This window comes from Hyperolius riggenbachi, chromosome 1, assembly GCF_040937935.1.
Source record: "Hyperolius riggenbachi isolate aHypRig1 chromosome 1, aHypRig1.pri, whole genome shotgun sequence".
NCBI classification, from domain to species: domain Eukaryota; kingdom Metazoa; phylum Chordata; class Amphibia; order Anura; family Hyperoliidae; genus Hyperolius; species Hyperolius riggenbachi.
The window spans coordinates 184,426,787-184,439,928 of NC_090646.1; the positions used below are offsets into that span (position 1 = coordinate 184,426,787).

The 13,142-nt window shown below is 43.5% G+C and overlaps 1 protein-coding gene across 2 annotated transcripts in view; it reads left to right on the forward strand.

The window, feature by feature from the left end:
- Positions 1 to 13,142, forward strand: part of LOC137546789 (glutamyl-tRNA(Gln) amidotransferase subunit B, mitochondrial-like) — a 185,014-nt gene that overhangs the window by 143,632 nt on the left and 28,240 nt on the right. For both annotated transcript variants that reach the window (XM_068269631.1, XM_068269642.1), the window contains one exon: positions 8,726 to 8,859. In XM_068269631.1, coding sequence (XP_068125732.1) covers positions 8,726 to 8,859 — 134 coding nt within the window. The remainder of the gene's footprint in view (positions 1 to 8,725; positions 8,860 to 13,142) is intronic.

A 13,142-nucleotide genomic window follows, 5' to 3' on the forward strand; every position in this document is an offset into this window, starting at 1 on the left:
CCTGGAACGCACTCATCTTCGCGTTCCCTAATTTCCGCATTCCTAGGCTGCTGCGTCATCAGTTGCCGTCTGGAACACAATTGTCCTAGCTCTTCCTGATGGCTGAAGGGGTTTCTAGTCAATTTTAGTGCCATCTTGTGGCAGAAAGGCTAACTTTCTTATAAGATTCAATATTTAGCTAAACCTTTCCTTGAATTTAGACATGCCTAAGCATTACATTATGGAATAGGTAAAAAAGAGGATATGTAAAAACTATATAAAAAAATCATAAACATTTTATGAACATACAAAATTAAAAATTAAAAACTGAAGACCTTAAAAATCATATAAATTTATTTCTGTCCATCTGTGAACGATTTATTTGAGGCAGCTCCTCCCTCCTTCATTCTAGGCCCATACATTTAACACTCCCTTTAAGGGGACTTTTGAAAATGACTTTGGTGTCCCAACCTCTTTGACACCAAGAACCTCCAGTACTCCTATTGGGATGACTGAACTACTAATAGAGTATTTTATTTTTATTATTTTGTCCCTGGGGTCACTATTCCCTAGTTCCGATGGGATAGTTAATATATACTTTAGTGCAAGCAGTGGTTAAATACTCTTGGGCTGCAATACCTTGCCAGACCTCTGGTTCAGCGTGCTCACAAATATTAGCCGTTATTTGGACAAAATGGTTGTCACCTCCTCTGTTTACATGCTGGGGTGCCTAAATAGCCCCCCGCCTACAGAGGGAGAATGCTGTGTGTCTCCATCCACCTGTATTCTGTGCCCCTATTTGGCCTCTATACCCACTCCCCTTAACTCGTGTAGTGTTACTTGTACTATATTGGTGACCCCCACCATTAGTCTGTAAAGGAGCCACAGGATTCTCAGTGAACAGTGATCCCTGTCGGGGCTGCAGAGAAGCGCAGCCCTGCAAAGGGGATAATCTTATTTCCAGAAATACGGGCTACCAACACAGAATAAAACAATGTATCACGTGTCGCACTAAAGGGGTGATCTATGTTCTAAAATGTCCCTGCGGACTAGAATATGTGGGGCGGACTACCCGATCACTACACAAAAGGATAGGGGAGCATGTGGAAAACATAATTAAAGGGCTGGCCACACACAGTGTTTCTAACCATTTTAAAACACATCATAACAGAGATCCCACAGGACTTTGGTTCATGGGGGTAGAATGTTAAGAGGTGGAGCGGCTCAAGTGTAGTACGGGACATCTCCCAGGCGGAGGGGAGGTGGATATTCAATATGGGATCACTTTCCCCGGGGGGACTCAATGTAGAGTTTGATTTAAATTGCTTTATCACAAATGATGTATGATCACTGTTCACTGAGAATCCTGTGGCTCCTTTACAGACTAATGGTGGGGGTCACCAATATAGTACAAGTAACACTACACAAGTTAAGGGGAGTGGGTATAGAGGCCAAATAGGGGCACAGAATACTGGTAGATGGAGACACACAGCATTCTCCCTCTGTAGGCGGGGGGCTATTTAGGCACCCCAGCATGTAAACAGAGGAGGTGACAACCATTTTGTCCAAATAACGGCTAATATTTGTGAGCACGCTGAACCAGAGGTCTGGCAAGGTATTGCAGCCCAAGAGTATTTAACCACTGCTTGCACTAAAGTATATATTAACTATCCCATCGGAACTAGGGAATAGTGACCCCAGGGACAAGATAAAAATAAAATACTCTATTAGTAGTTCAGTCATCCCAATAGGAGTACTGGAGGTTCTTGGTGTCAAAGAGGTTGGGACACCAAAGTCACTTTCAAAAGTCCCCTCAAAGGGAGTGGAAAATGTATGGGCCTAGAATGAAGGAGGGAGGAGCTGCCTCAATAAATAAATCGTTCACAGAGGGACAGAAATAAATTTATATGATTTTTAAGGTCTTCAGTTTTTAATTTTTAATTTTGTATGTTCATAAAATGTTTATGATTTTTTTATATAGTTTTTACATATCCTCTTTTTTACCTATTCCATAATGTAATGCTTAGGCATGTCTAAATTCAAGGAAAGGTTTAGCTAAATATTGAATCTTATAAGAAAGTTAGCCTTTCTGCCACAAGATGGCACTAAAATTGACTAGAAACCCCTTCAGCCATCAGGAAGAGCTAGGACAATTGTGTTCCAGACGGCAACTGATGACGCAGCAGCCTAGGAATGCGGAAATTAGGGAACGCGAAGATGAGTGCGTTCCAGGCGACAACTAATTGCGCATTCAGGAAAGCGGTAGCTATGATGTCCGCATTAGGGCTAGCCCAGTGTATAAGAGACGTCGGCGCCCTAGTGACATCAGCCCCTGATGAGTCCATTGGACGAAACGCGTAGGGCGTGACCAGGAGCGCTGACGTCACTGGGCATTAGGAGAAACGCGCACGGTGAGGGAAAAAGCTGCCATGCGGAGCGGAGAATCGGGACGCCGGTACCGCCAGCAGAGGAGACATACTGTTGGGCTGTGATGCCCGAGATGCCTTATATCCTCATACTTACGTGAGTGCGCTGAAACTGCGCAGGCCATATTTTTTCAGCAAAAACTGTATTACGCTATGTATGTTTTTATATCATTTTTTACATGTGGAACTGTATATTAAAAGCGGAGTCATCCGATTGTGAACAAAGGCAGTGTGGAAACTGTGATTGGAGTTGGCCGCTCTAAGGCTAAGCGCTAGACCCACCTGGAATGTGAGGTGGTGTCCATCTGGTGAGCTGCTGGTGTGGAGGGGTTAATATAATCACGAGTGAAGCACTTCTATATCACGCATGCACGTTTGGGGGACTTTTCAAGTCTGAGATTACAGTAATGCACTATGTGCGGTTGTTTATTTGTGTTTAATTTTTAGATGTGAAGAGGAGCGCTGTCACATTAACATTGACTCAACAATATAAGACACGACTCTGAGTAGAGGTCCAAAAATCACAGAAAAAATGTATATACTAAATCTGGTGCATCCATGTTCCAGAAGCGTGTTGTAGTTGTTCTTTGCACCCTTGGTGTCGTCCTGTGTCCCATTCTATCCCAGTGTGTCCCCTTCTGTCCCTAGTATGTCACCTGATTTCCCTTTGTGCCTGCTTCCTCCCTGTGTCCGTCCGCTCCCTCCCCCTTGGTTTTTCCTCCTGTGTCTCCTGGTCCATCCTGTGTAATTAGCAGTGTATCGGCAGTGTGTTTCATCTAAACCATTGGTCACGCAAGGATTTCAGACCTCTCCTGTCATGCAAGGCTTACCGTAGGCATTGCTTCTGCTGATGACACAGACAGCTCAGTCAACACAAGAGGAGCAGCGACGGAGATAAGTGTTCTGCGATTCCTGCGGTAACCATGGGTTAGGTTAGACACGCTACTTCTACAGTGATAATTATACACTGAGGGGGCAGGAGACACGGGGGATGGCACAGAAATACCGAGGGGGGGGGGGGCAAACATCGTAGGGGGCCATGAAGCCAGTAAGGCCAGTAAGGGAGGGTTTAGCCTCACTTTTTCCTCACTGCCATTAACGCCCCATGTGATGTCTTCAAATGGGAAGTGGAATGTATCTGTAGCTCCACCTCCTGCACCCCTTGGTCCCATGCAAGTTAATAGTGCCTGTAAGCTGGGTAGGCGCTGAGCGTTACCCACTGTGATAGCACTCACACGGTGCTATAGCAAGAAAGACATTGCTCAGTCACCCGCTAACATTTGCAGGCCCAATTATTCACACTTGGTTAGGCAACAGCATCACCATCAGCCAGCCCAGCATCACTGACAGCCAAACCAGAACAGCATCAACACCAGGCCAGCCAAGCAAAACATAGGCCAACATAGAAGTAAACTCAACCTTCATTATGCCTAATATTGTGAAATTCTGTCAATGTATGATATTTCTGTATTGGGAACACACCTGCCTCACTGAGAATGTCAATATATGTGGTGAACACAACTTTTAACAAAGACATATAGTAAGGCAGCATTTCCTCTCCCCCCTCCCCCCCCCCCCCCCCCCCCCCAAATAAAAAACAATGTAGAGTTTCCTCATTATTTGGTGGCGTTATATCACAAATGTGCAAAAGATAAATTTCAGAAAATACTTGATGCTACCATGACATAGATGAACAAAATCTGAGGAAGTTCTGATGAGAAAAAGTTGTGTAAACCAGTTCTAACGAGACGTTACTGATAAAACAAACAGTACACCACTTATAAAATGCAGAAAACAGTACCCCCAATGTAAAATACAGAAACCATGACTCAAAATGTCCTATGCAGAAAGCAGTACCACATATGTGAAAGGCAGAAACATTTACACCGGTATCAAATGCAGAAACAATTTCTCAAAATATTAAAAACAAAAACCATTAGCACAAATGTAAAATGTAGAAAATTTTACCACTGAACCGTTACCATAGATGTGAAATGCATAAATCTTTATCAAACTTATGAAATGTAGACATCATTACTACAGAAGAGAAATTAAAGGATACCCGAGTTGACATGTGACATGATGAGATAGACATGTGCATGTACAGTGCCTAGCACACAAATAACTATGCTGTGTTCCTTTTTTTCTTTCTCTGCCTGAAAGAGTTGAACATCAGGTATGTAAGTGGCAGTTCCTGTCTGAGTCAGGACTGGGTTAGACTACAATGTGACCCTCACTGATAATAAATTACAACTATAAAACACTTTCCTAGCAGAAAATGGTTTCTGAGAGCAGGAAAGGGATAAAAAGGGTCAATAGTTCATAGATTTTAGCTCTGGCATACTTCAATGAACGTGTCATTGAACAAAAACAATAAAACAGTAAAACCGTAAAAAGTAGATTTAAATATAAAATAAAACTTTGGAATATCTTAAAAAGTCATTTTTTTGGAGAAGGAGGATAAATACAATTGTTTATTTCATTAGTTTATGTTCATCTCGGGTGTCCTTTAAAGAGGACCTATACCCAGGAGTTGAACCTTATACAAGCCTTCTGAACACTCTTAGTTGCAGCAAACACAATTGCTAACTCCCAGCTAGAGCAATTTCCTGCCTTTATGTGGTCAGCAGACACCAGTCAGCAAATCAGGTGTCTGACCACATAAAGGCAGGAAACTGCTCTAGCTGGGAGTTAGCAATTGTGTTTGTTGCAGTTAGCATTCAGTTTAGAGGCAGTGGGGGTGAGTTCCCTGGAGGTGAGCTGTCCAGGGCTTGCCCACACTTCCCTCTAGGTATCGCATGGTGGTTTGGGGGCCCCAGCCAGTCTAAAGGCCCATACACACATCTGACTATAGTCTTTGGAAAATGAAAGATCACAGACCAATCTTACCACCCTTCATGTAGTATGAGAGCCATACCTACACAGTCTATTCTATGGAGCTGAACTCCCCATCAGAAAAAAAATCTTTGCAAGATGCTGCACACACAGATGCTGTACAGACACAAAAGATCTGCAAAAGATCTGTTCCTGCAAATTGCATTCATAGTCTATGAGATCTGCAGATCATCATACACACCTTGTTTAACTGACATTCATCTGCAGATCTGAAAATCCATCCTGGTGGATCTGATCTGCAGATGAATGTCTGTTAAACAAGGTGTGTATGAGGATCTGCAGATCTCATAGACTATGAATGCATTTTGCAGGAACAGATCTTTTGCAGATACTAATCTTTTGAATGTCTACAGCATCTTTGTGTGCAGCATCTTGCAAAGATTTCTGTCTGATGGGGAGTTCAGTCCATAGAATAGACTGTGTAGGAATGGCTCTCATACTACATGGAAGGGGATAAAATTGGTCTGTGATCTTTCATTCTCCAAAGACTATAGTCTGATGTGTGTATGAGCCTTTAGTCAACAACTTTTTTTTTTCTATATTTTTACTTATGTTTTATGGTGAAATAAGCTAAATGCATCTGTCTGGGCTTGTTTCCCATGATTATTTAGTAGTGGTGTATAATGCATAACAAGATGCATGTTTGGAGACTTTAGCAGAGGTTTCAGAGAGGCCCATCTATCCTATGCTTTCCTATAACTTTGCACTAGATCATGGGTGACTTTCAATTCATCTTTTTTTATACAGTTTGGAAACAGAACACGTCTGTTTATATTATTTTTCTCTCTCTCTGGTAACACAGTTTTTGGAGTACTTTTTACTACAAATATGCATAGTGTGTGTATGTTATAAGCTGCTGCATTTATTGTTGTGTTTTGATTGTCAATGAATATTACCATTCATAATGAGGGGAAACAATCTTTATTATAAAAGACACATATGTAACACCTTTGAATTACAAACCGAGAACAACTGATATAGTCTGGGGAGGTAGCTAAACATATTTTAATAAATTTAAAATGAATTGCAACCTAGGCTTGAATCATTATTATAATGTTTTGTTTCATTTGACAAAAATAGTGCCTTGTATCAAAAAACAACCAAAAAAAAACCCCTTAGGCTGGTTTCACAGTGGGACGTTACAGGCGCACGTTAGAGCAGCCTGTAACGCACCCCACCGCACAGCAATGAAAAATCAATGGGCTGTTCACAGTGCCCACGTTACGTTACACAGTAACGCTGCGCCATAAGTCAACGTACTGCATGCAGTACTTTGTAAGCGCCAGAGCTGCGTTAGACTGCTTGCACATGCTCAGTAACATTGGGGAGGGGCGGAGAGCGGCCAGGCACATGGCTAATTAATATTCACTGCACTCAGTGACGTGCAGTGTTTACTTCTTGGAACGACCGCTCTGTGCGGCGATTGGCCGGCGGGACCACGTGATGCCGCATGCGTCCAAGAGTGCGCATCGCGGACGCCAGAGTGAGCTGCACAACACGGCTCACTCTGACATCCAAAGCAGGGAGCACCAGGCGTTGTGTTAGGGGCACATTATGCGACCATAACGTCCCCTAAAACGCAACGTCCTGGTGTGAAACCAGCCTTAATGTACTCCGAGCTCAACAAAAAATGCAAAATTGTACCCGGGGCTTTCTCCAGCCCAGTGCTGGTCGGGAGGTCCCACGACGGCGTCCTGGCTCCTCTCCTAGTCCCCCGGCAGCAGCCCGGGGGCGACACTCGGCCGAGTGTCGGGCTTCTTCTTCCGCGTATGACGCAGCTGACGTCACACGCCGGCAGCCTCGCGTCATCACGGCGGCCGGCGTGGCAGTACGGCGCATGCGCGCTTTAATCGCGCATGCGCAGTACTTTCACGCCGGCCGGCGTGTGATGTCAGCCGCGTTATACGCGGAAGAAGAAGCCCGACACTCGGCCGAGTGTCGCCCGGGCTGCCGCCGGTCAGCCATTCCGGAGCGGGGACTAGGAGAGGAGCCAGGACGCCGTCGTGGGACCTCCCGACCAGCACTGGGCTGGAGAAAGCCGTGGGTGAGTACAATTTTCATTTTTAAGATGAGCTCGGAGTCCCTTTAATTTAAGGGAGACAGAAGGATGCTTTAAAGCGAACATGTTCTGTATTTAACGTATATACTCGCATATAATTCAATTTTTTTAGCACAAAAAAGTGCTGAAAAGTTACCTTTTGGCTTATATGCGAGTCTGGCAGTGGAGTGTATGGATCTTGCAGCACCGATCCAACACTTACCAGCTGCTTTCTCAGTATGTTCCGCAACAGGTTGAGCGCTGTAGTACCTGGTGCCGCTGCTTGTGGCATGTCAGCAGCACTGGTTTAATGGTCAGGATGCTTCCTGTCTCAATCGTCTCCTCAGACCCACGCACATTGTGACTGCTGTGGCTGTGCCCACAGTTTTGTGGAGAGGAGTGAGTCATCGCTGAAGCAGTGCTCTGGGTATACTTCCTGTATAGCAATGTCTCATATCTATGATGCCATCTAGTGGCGTCTTGAGTTCCAGAAAATCAGAAACATAAACTGCTTAACTGCGGATTAAAAAATGCGAAAGAAATGTAACAGATTGTCTGCCTTCTGCAAACTTAATTAGTAATTGAAATAAACGAGGAATCCATCCAGTTTAGCCGCTATCATGCATTTCAAAGGAGCCATAGAATATATACCGTATTTCCTCTAAGTAAATATAAACTAATAGTTGGTCACTAATAATCCAATATTTTTCATCCAAATTTACCAAATCTATGTAGTATCAGTATAGCTTGAATGGATAAAGTAGGCAGTTCCTTTACATTACATAGAAATGATAAGGTTGGATAATAATGATTGGATCATTAGTGGCCACCATAATATATGTCACCCCCAATTACATTAGTCAGTTTATCTGTTTCCAGTGGTGACAAAAGAAAAGTCCCAGTGAGTTAAGCTTTAGCTGTTGCTTGTAGGCAAAGGGTTTACCTGGATTTTAAGATTGTTTACCATTTTAGCAAGAAATGCAAAGTGCAAAGTATAATTGTCTTGTCAGATGAAGTTTCAGGAAGAGAGAGGATGCAAATGTTCCCCACCAAAGAATAGTAATGTGCTTTTGTAATTATACCATAAATGCTAATAGCTTGTTGTGAGGGTGCCCCCTTTCCCCGGGGGGCTTGGCCACTGTAACCTCTACAACCTCTATAAGTCTTACTGATAATAATGGTCTAATTGAAACAAAAATGTGTCAACGGCTAAAACAAGAAAACTTTTCAATATGAGAAGCTAATCCCCAACAGTAATCTCTTATACTTATTTTCTAACATTTATTAATGCCTTTTATAACAATTATGCATTTTGGCTGCCTAATATTATATAATTTTAGTGTTATTTTACTTATATCATTACTATTTCCACATTCTTTTCTTCTAGAACGAAGATGGGCTGAAGGATTTCTTTGAAGCTGTGGTCAAAATGACCAGAGTTGACCCAAAGAAAATAATTGGATGGGTAATTAAGGAATTTCTTGGTTACCTAAGGCAAGAAAATCTCACCGTCAAGCAAAGGTGAGTTTTGTTTACAAGATACATATGACTCATGTAAAAAAACTTGTGTTTTGGGAAATATTCTACCCAGTAAAAATGTGTTTATTGTTGTAAAGGGAACCGAAACTGAGAAGGATATGGATTTTTCCTTTTTCAAATAATACTAGTTGCCTGACTCTCCTGCTGATCTTGTGTTTCTAATACTTTTAGCCACAGCCCCTCAACAAGCATGTAGCTCAGGGGCTCTGACTGAAGTCAGACTGGAGTAGCTACATGCTTGTTTCAGATGTGTGATTCAGCCACTACTGCAGCTAAAGAGATCAGCAGAACTGCCAAGCAACTGGTATTGTTTAAAAGGAAACATCCAGGCATCAGGCATAGACTGGAAAAAGGCTTGAAAAGAGCCTCAACCAGCAGATAGATCCCTCTGTGATCAAATCTGATCAAAGAAGGATCTATTGGCTGCCTACACTGCAAATAGATTTTGAATTGAGTTCACTGTGAAATCGATTCACAATCTGGGGAGCTGCCGCCGCCGCCCCCAGCATACGTTACCTGATCCGGCCGGCACGAGTCCCCCGGTCTCCGCTGTCTATTCTCCGCTCTGGGCTTCAGCTTCACTTTACTTCCGGTCGGGGGAAGTTTAAACAGTAGAGGGCGCTCTACTTTTTAAACTTCCCCTGACAGGAAGTAAGTGAAGCCAGCCGGAGCCCAGTGCGGAGAAGGGACCGTGAGGACAGCGAGAACACGCGCCGGCGGAACAGGTAATGTATTGCCACTAGCGTCGGTCGTTGGACATTCGAACGCCGCTATTGACGCACTCCCGACCCAAATTTTCTGCACGAACGGATCGACGGGATCGATCAATTTCGGATGGAAATCGATCGATCGCTCAGCATTTGCGTATCGATTTCACAGCAGATTTGATCACAGTGATGGAATCTGTTGTCTATTGGCGGGAAATTTAGTAAGTGTATGGGCACCTTTACCTGGTTTTAACTGGTTTGAAAGGCTTTTCTGATCTTTTTTTCTCATGACAAGTTCCACCAAACTTTCTCCTTTTCCATTTCATGGTTTGCATCTGTATGTCAGGCCCTCATCAGAAGTCTAAGGGCTTGATTCACTATGCGGTGCTAACCTACTTAGCACGTCTAAAGTCTTTAGGTGCGCTGACCAGGGTGCTAAGTAGGTTAGCACCGTTTTTCTCAATCAGATTGCGCGCTAATACCGCGCGCAGAACTTTGTCCTATGCGCGCGCTAAGTCCCATAGGCGTTAACGGGCACTTCGCGTGGAGCGCCCTGCGCTCTGTACAGTGTGCGCGTACAGTTTTGCGCGCATAAATTTGGCGCGCGAAAAGCTCGTTTAGACATGCTAAGAGGGTTTTCACAGGCGTGCTAACAGTTAGCACCGCTTTGTGAACCAAGCCCTATGTCTATTCAATTGCACATTTATGTTACTATATATCTTTATATTTGGTATTTTAACAAGGGCTAATACACAGAGATGCACCTTGCTGCTCTGGACTATAATTACTATCTAAGTTATTTATTCCTTTTCCTTTCATTTTTTTTGTATAGCGTTTTTTCCTATCGGACTCTTGCGAGGCAGCCACTAGAGCGCACTCAGTAGGCAGTAGCAGTGTTAGGGAGTCTTGCCCAAAGAACTCCTTACTGAATAGGTACTGGCTTACTGAAATAGGAAGAGCCGAGATTTGAACCCATGACTCCTGCATCAAAGGCAGAGCCCTTAACCATTACACTATCCAGCCAGTGATTATAGATGATTAGTTTGGATAGATAATATAAATTATTAATAAATAACACTCCTTCAAGCCTATGAGCATTTCAGTGCATGCTTTTCATCCTTCTCTTTTCATAACTAGGGTTATACAGGTAGCAGCCATTAGCAATTCCTCCTTTGCCGGACACCTCCTACCCCACCAGTTTGCCGGATTCTGTCATCGGCAATATGATAGGAAGGGGTTCCTCCAATAAATGTAAAATATTTTATATTTGTCATCATGCAGCTTAAAAAAAAGGCTGCTATTTATTTTTATAATTTAGAAAATAGATTTTATTTCTAAAATCTTGTATTTTTAATTTGGGTCCACTTTAATTAGTCTCTGGTTTACTTTAAGTTTACCCTTTCCTACTTTTATTGTTATCAGTACAGCGTATGACATTTAGCAATGCACACTGTTTGTATTAAAGGAATCATCAAGCAAGATTAACTACCCCCGATCTACTTACCTGGGGCTTCCTCCAACCCCTTGCAGCTGACATGTCCCAGGCTGCAGCTCCGCTCTCAGGTGCCAGACTGGAATCCTTGCATGGTGTCTCACCAGGCGTCCTCTACTGCACCAGCGCGAGCGCCGCTGTCGGTCAAGTCCACGTTATCCGGACTGTGCTGCACAGGTGCAGAACTACTGCGCCTGCACAGTACACTGCGGACAACGTGGACTTCGTTGACAGCAGCGCTTCACGTAGGTGCAGTAAGGACAACCTTGAGGCTGCCCTCTGCACTGTGCGGGGACCCTGGGCCGGCGGCTGAGAGCGTACTGGGACATGTCAGCTGCAATGGGCTGGAGGAAGCCCCAGGTGAGTAGATTGGGGGTAGTTAATCTTGCTTGATGACTCCTTTAAGGATGGGGTTTATTAATCCGTGTCCAGAGCCCCCATTTTTTTTTTTTGCAATGGATGTAGCCCTTTAATCCTCACTAGCAGGTACTTTGAGCAGTGATTAACTAAAATATACTGTGACTATTCATGAGCCATTTTATCCCAGTAGTACTTTGATAGTGGTGACTTCCAAATATCTTTGCAAACATGCTCACAAGACACCTCTGCTTTAATTACTATTTTAGATACTTTAGAGGCAGGTGTTAATTAAGATCCCTTAGCCTGACTGAAGGTTGAGAAATGTTTTGTGTTCTCTCTATGGTCCAGTTACCATGTAATTGTCCATATGACATTGTCACAGGTAATGGAAATAATATAGAACACCAGTCGAGGTAAAATCAGCAGTTAATAATGTCAGATAATTGTATTTCATGCTTTCTCTGGTATGAGAGAGGAGGCTGCTGTTTCCACCTTAGTGAAGCAGTGAAGGTTGTGTGCAGTCTGTTGTCAGTGTCATACTTCTCATTACAGCACTTGTAAGGACAGAGAAATGGGCAATACAATTAATAATCACCTAAAGTGACACATGCATTCCCAAAGCTGCACGGTAATATTACAGTTACTACTACCAGCAGTGTAGCGCAAGTTACGCTATTAGCATGACACGCGGTACCCAAGTACCACGAGCATTGCTACAGCAACAGCCGTCAGTAACACGCGTTACCTTAGCAATGTTAGAGTACCATGTGTTGTGCCAATATTTTAACTTGTAGTATCAATAACGAATGAAAAAGGTAAATGAAGTGGGGTATGCGCACCAATAAATACAAAGCAAATTTAACTTGTGGTAGACTGCTGGTGGTAGTAAAGGTAATATTGCCTGTGCACAACGATACTACTGCTGCTTTGTGTATCAACCCCATGATTAGGATACACATATGTACGAATATTGCTATTGCTCCATATAACTAGACTGTGGTCCTTTTTCCTTTTCCTCACTGTAAGGGTTAATATGACAAAGACAAGACAAATAACATTTATATTGCGCTTTTCTCCTTGCGGACTCAAAGCGCCAGAGCAGAGCAGCAGCCACTAGGGCGCGCTCTATTGGCAGTAGCAGTGTAAGGGAGACTTGCCAAAGGTCTCCTACTGAATTAGTGCTGGCTTACTGAACAGGCAGAGCCGAGATTCTAACCCTGGTCTCCTGTGTCAGAGGCAGAGCCCTTAACCATTACAGTGTTCTCCCCAGAATTATTTTCCAGCCGGGTGGCATAAAATAGTAGCCGGGTGGCATGAAAAAGTAGCCGGGTGGGGCAAGTTGAAAATGCAGGGCAACTCTACTTACAGCATAGTAAGAGGTGAGGAAGTGAGCCGATGGCAGCCGGGTGGTCATCAAATCTAGCTGGGTGGAGCACCCGGCTAAAAGAGCCTGGGGAGAACACTGCATTACACCATCAGCCATTCAGGTATGCAAATGATCAGTTCTGCTTTTTCAGACTACAGCGCAACTCTTATTGATAACCAATTACAAGTGATAAAACTCTTGCAAGGCAGAGAACAAATTTTGAACTCATGGAATAGATAAAAAGGTTGCTAGTTCATAGATTGTGGTTCTGGAACACTAAAAGACTGTGTTTTCAGACATTCATTTATCCACCACTATAGTATATCTACGTCCTCTGTGA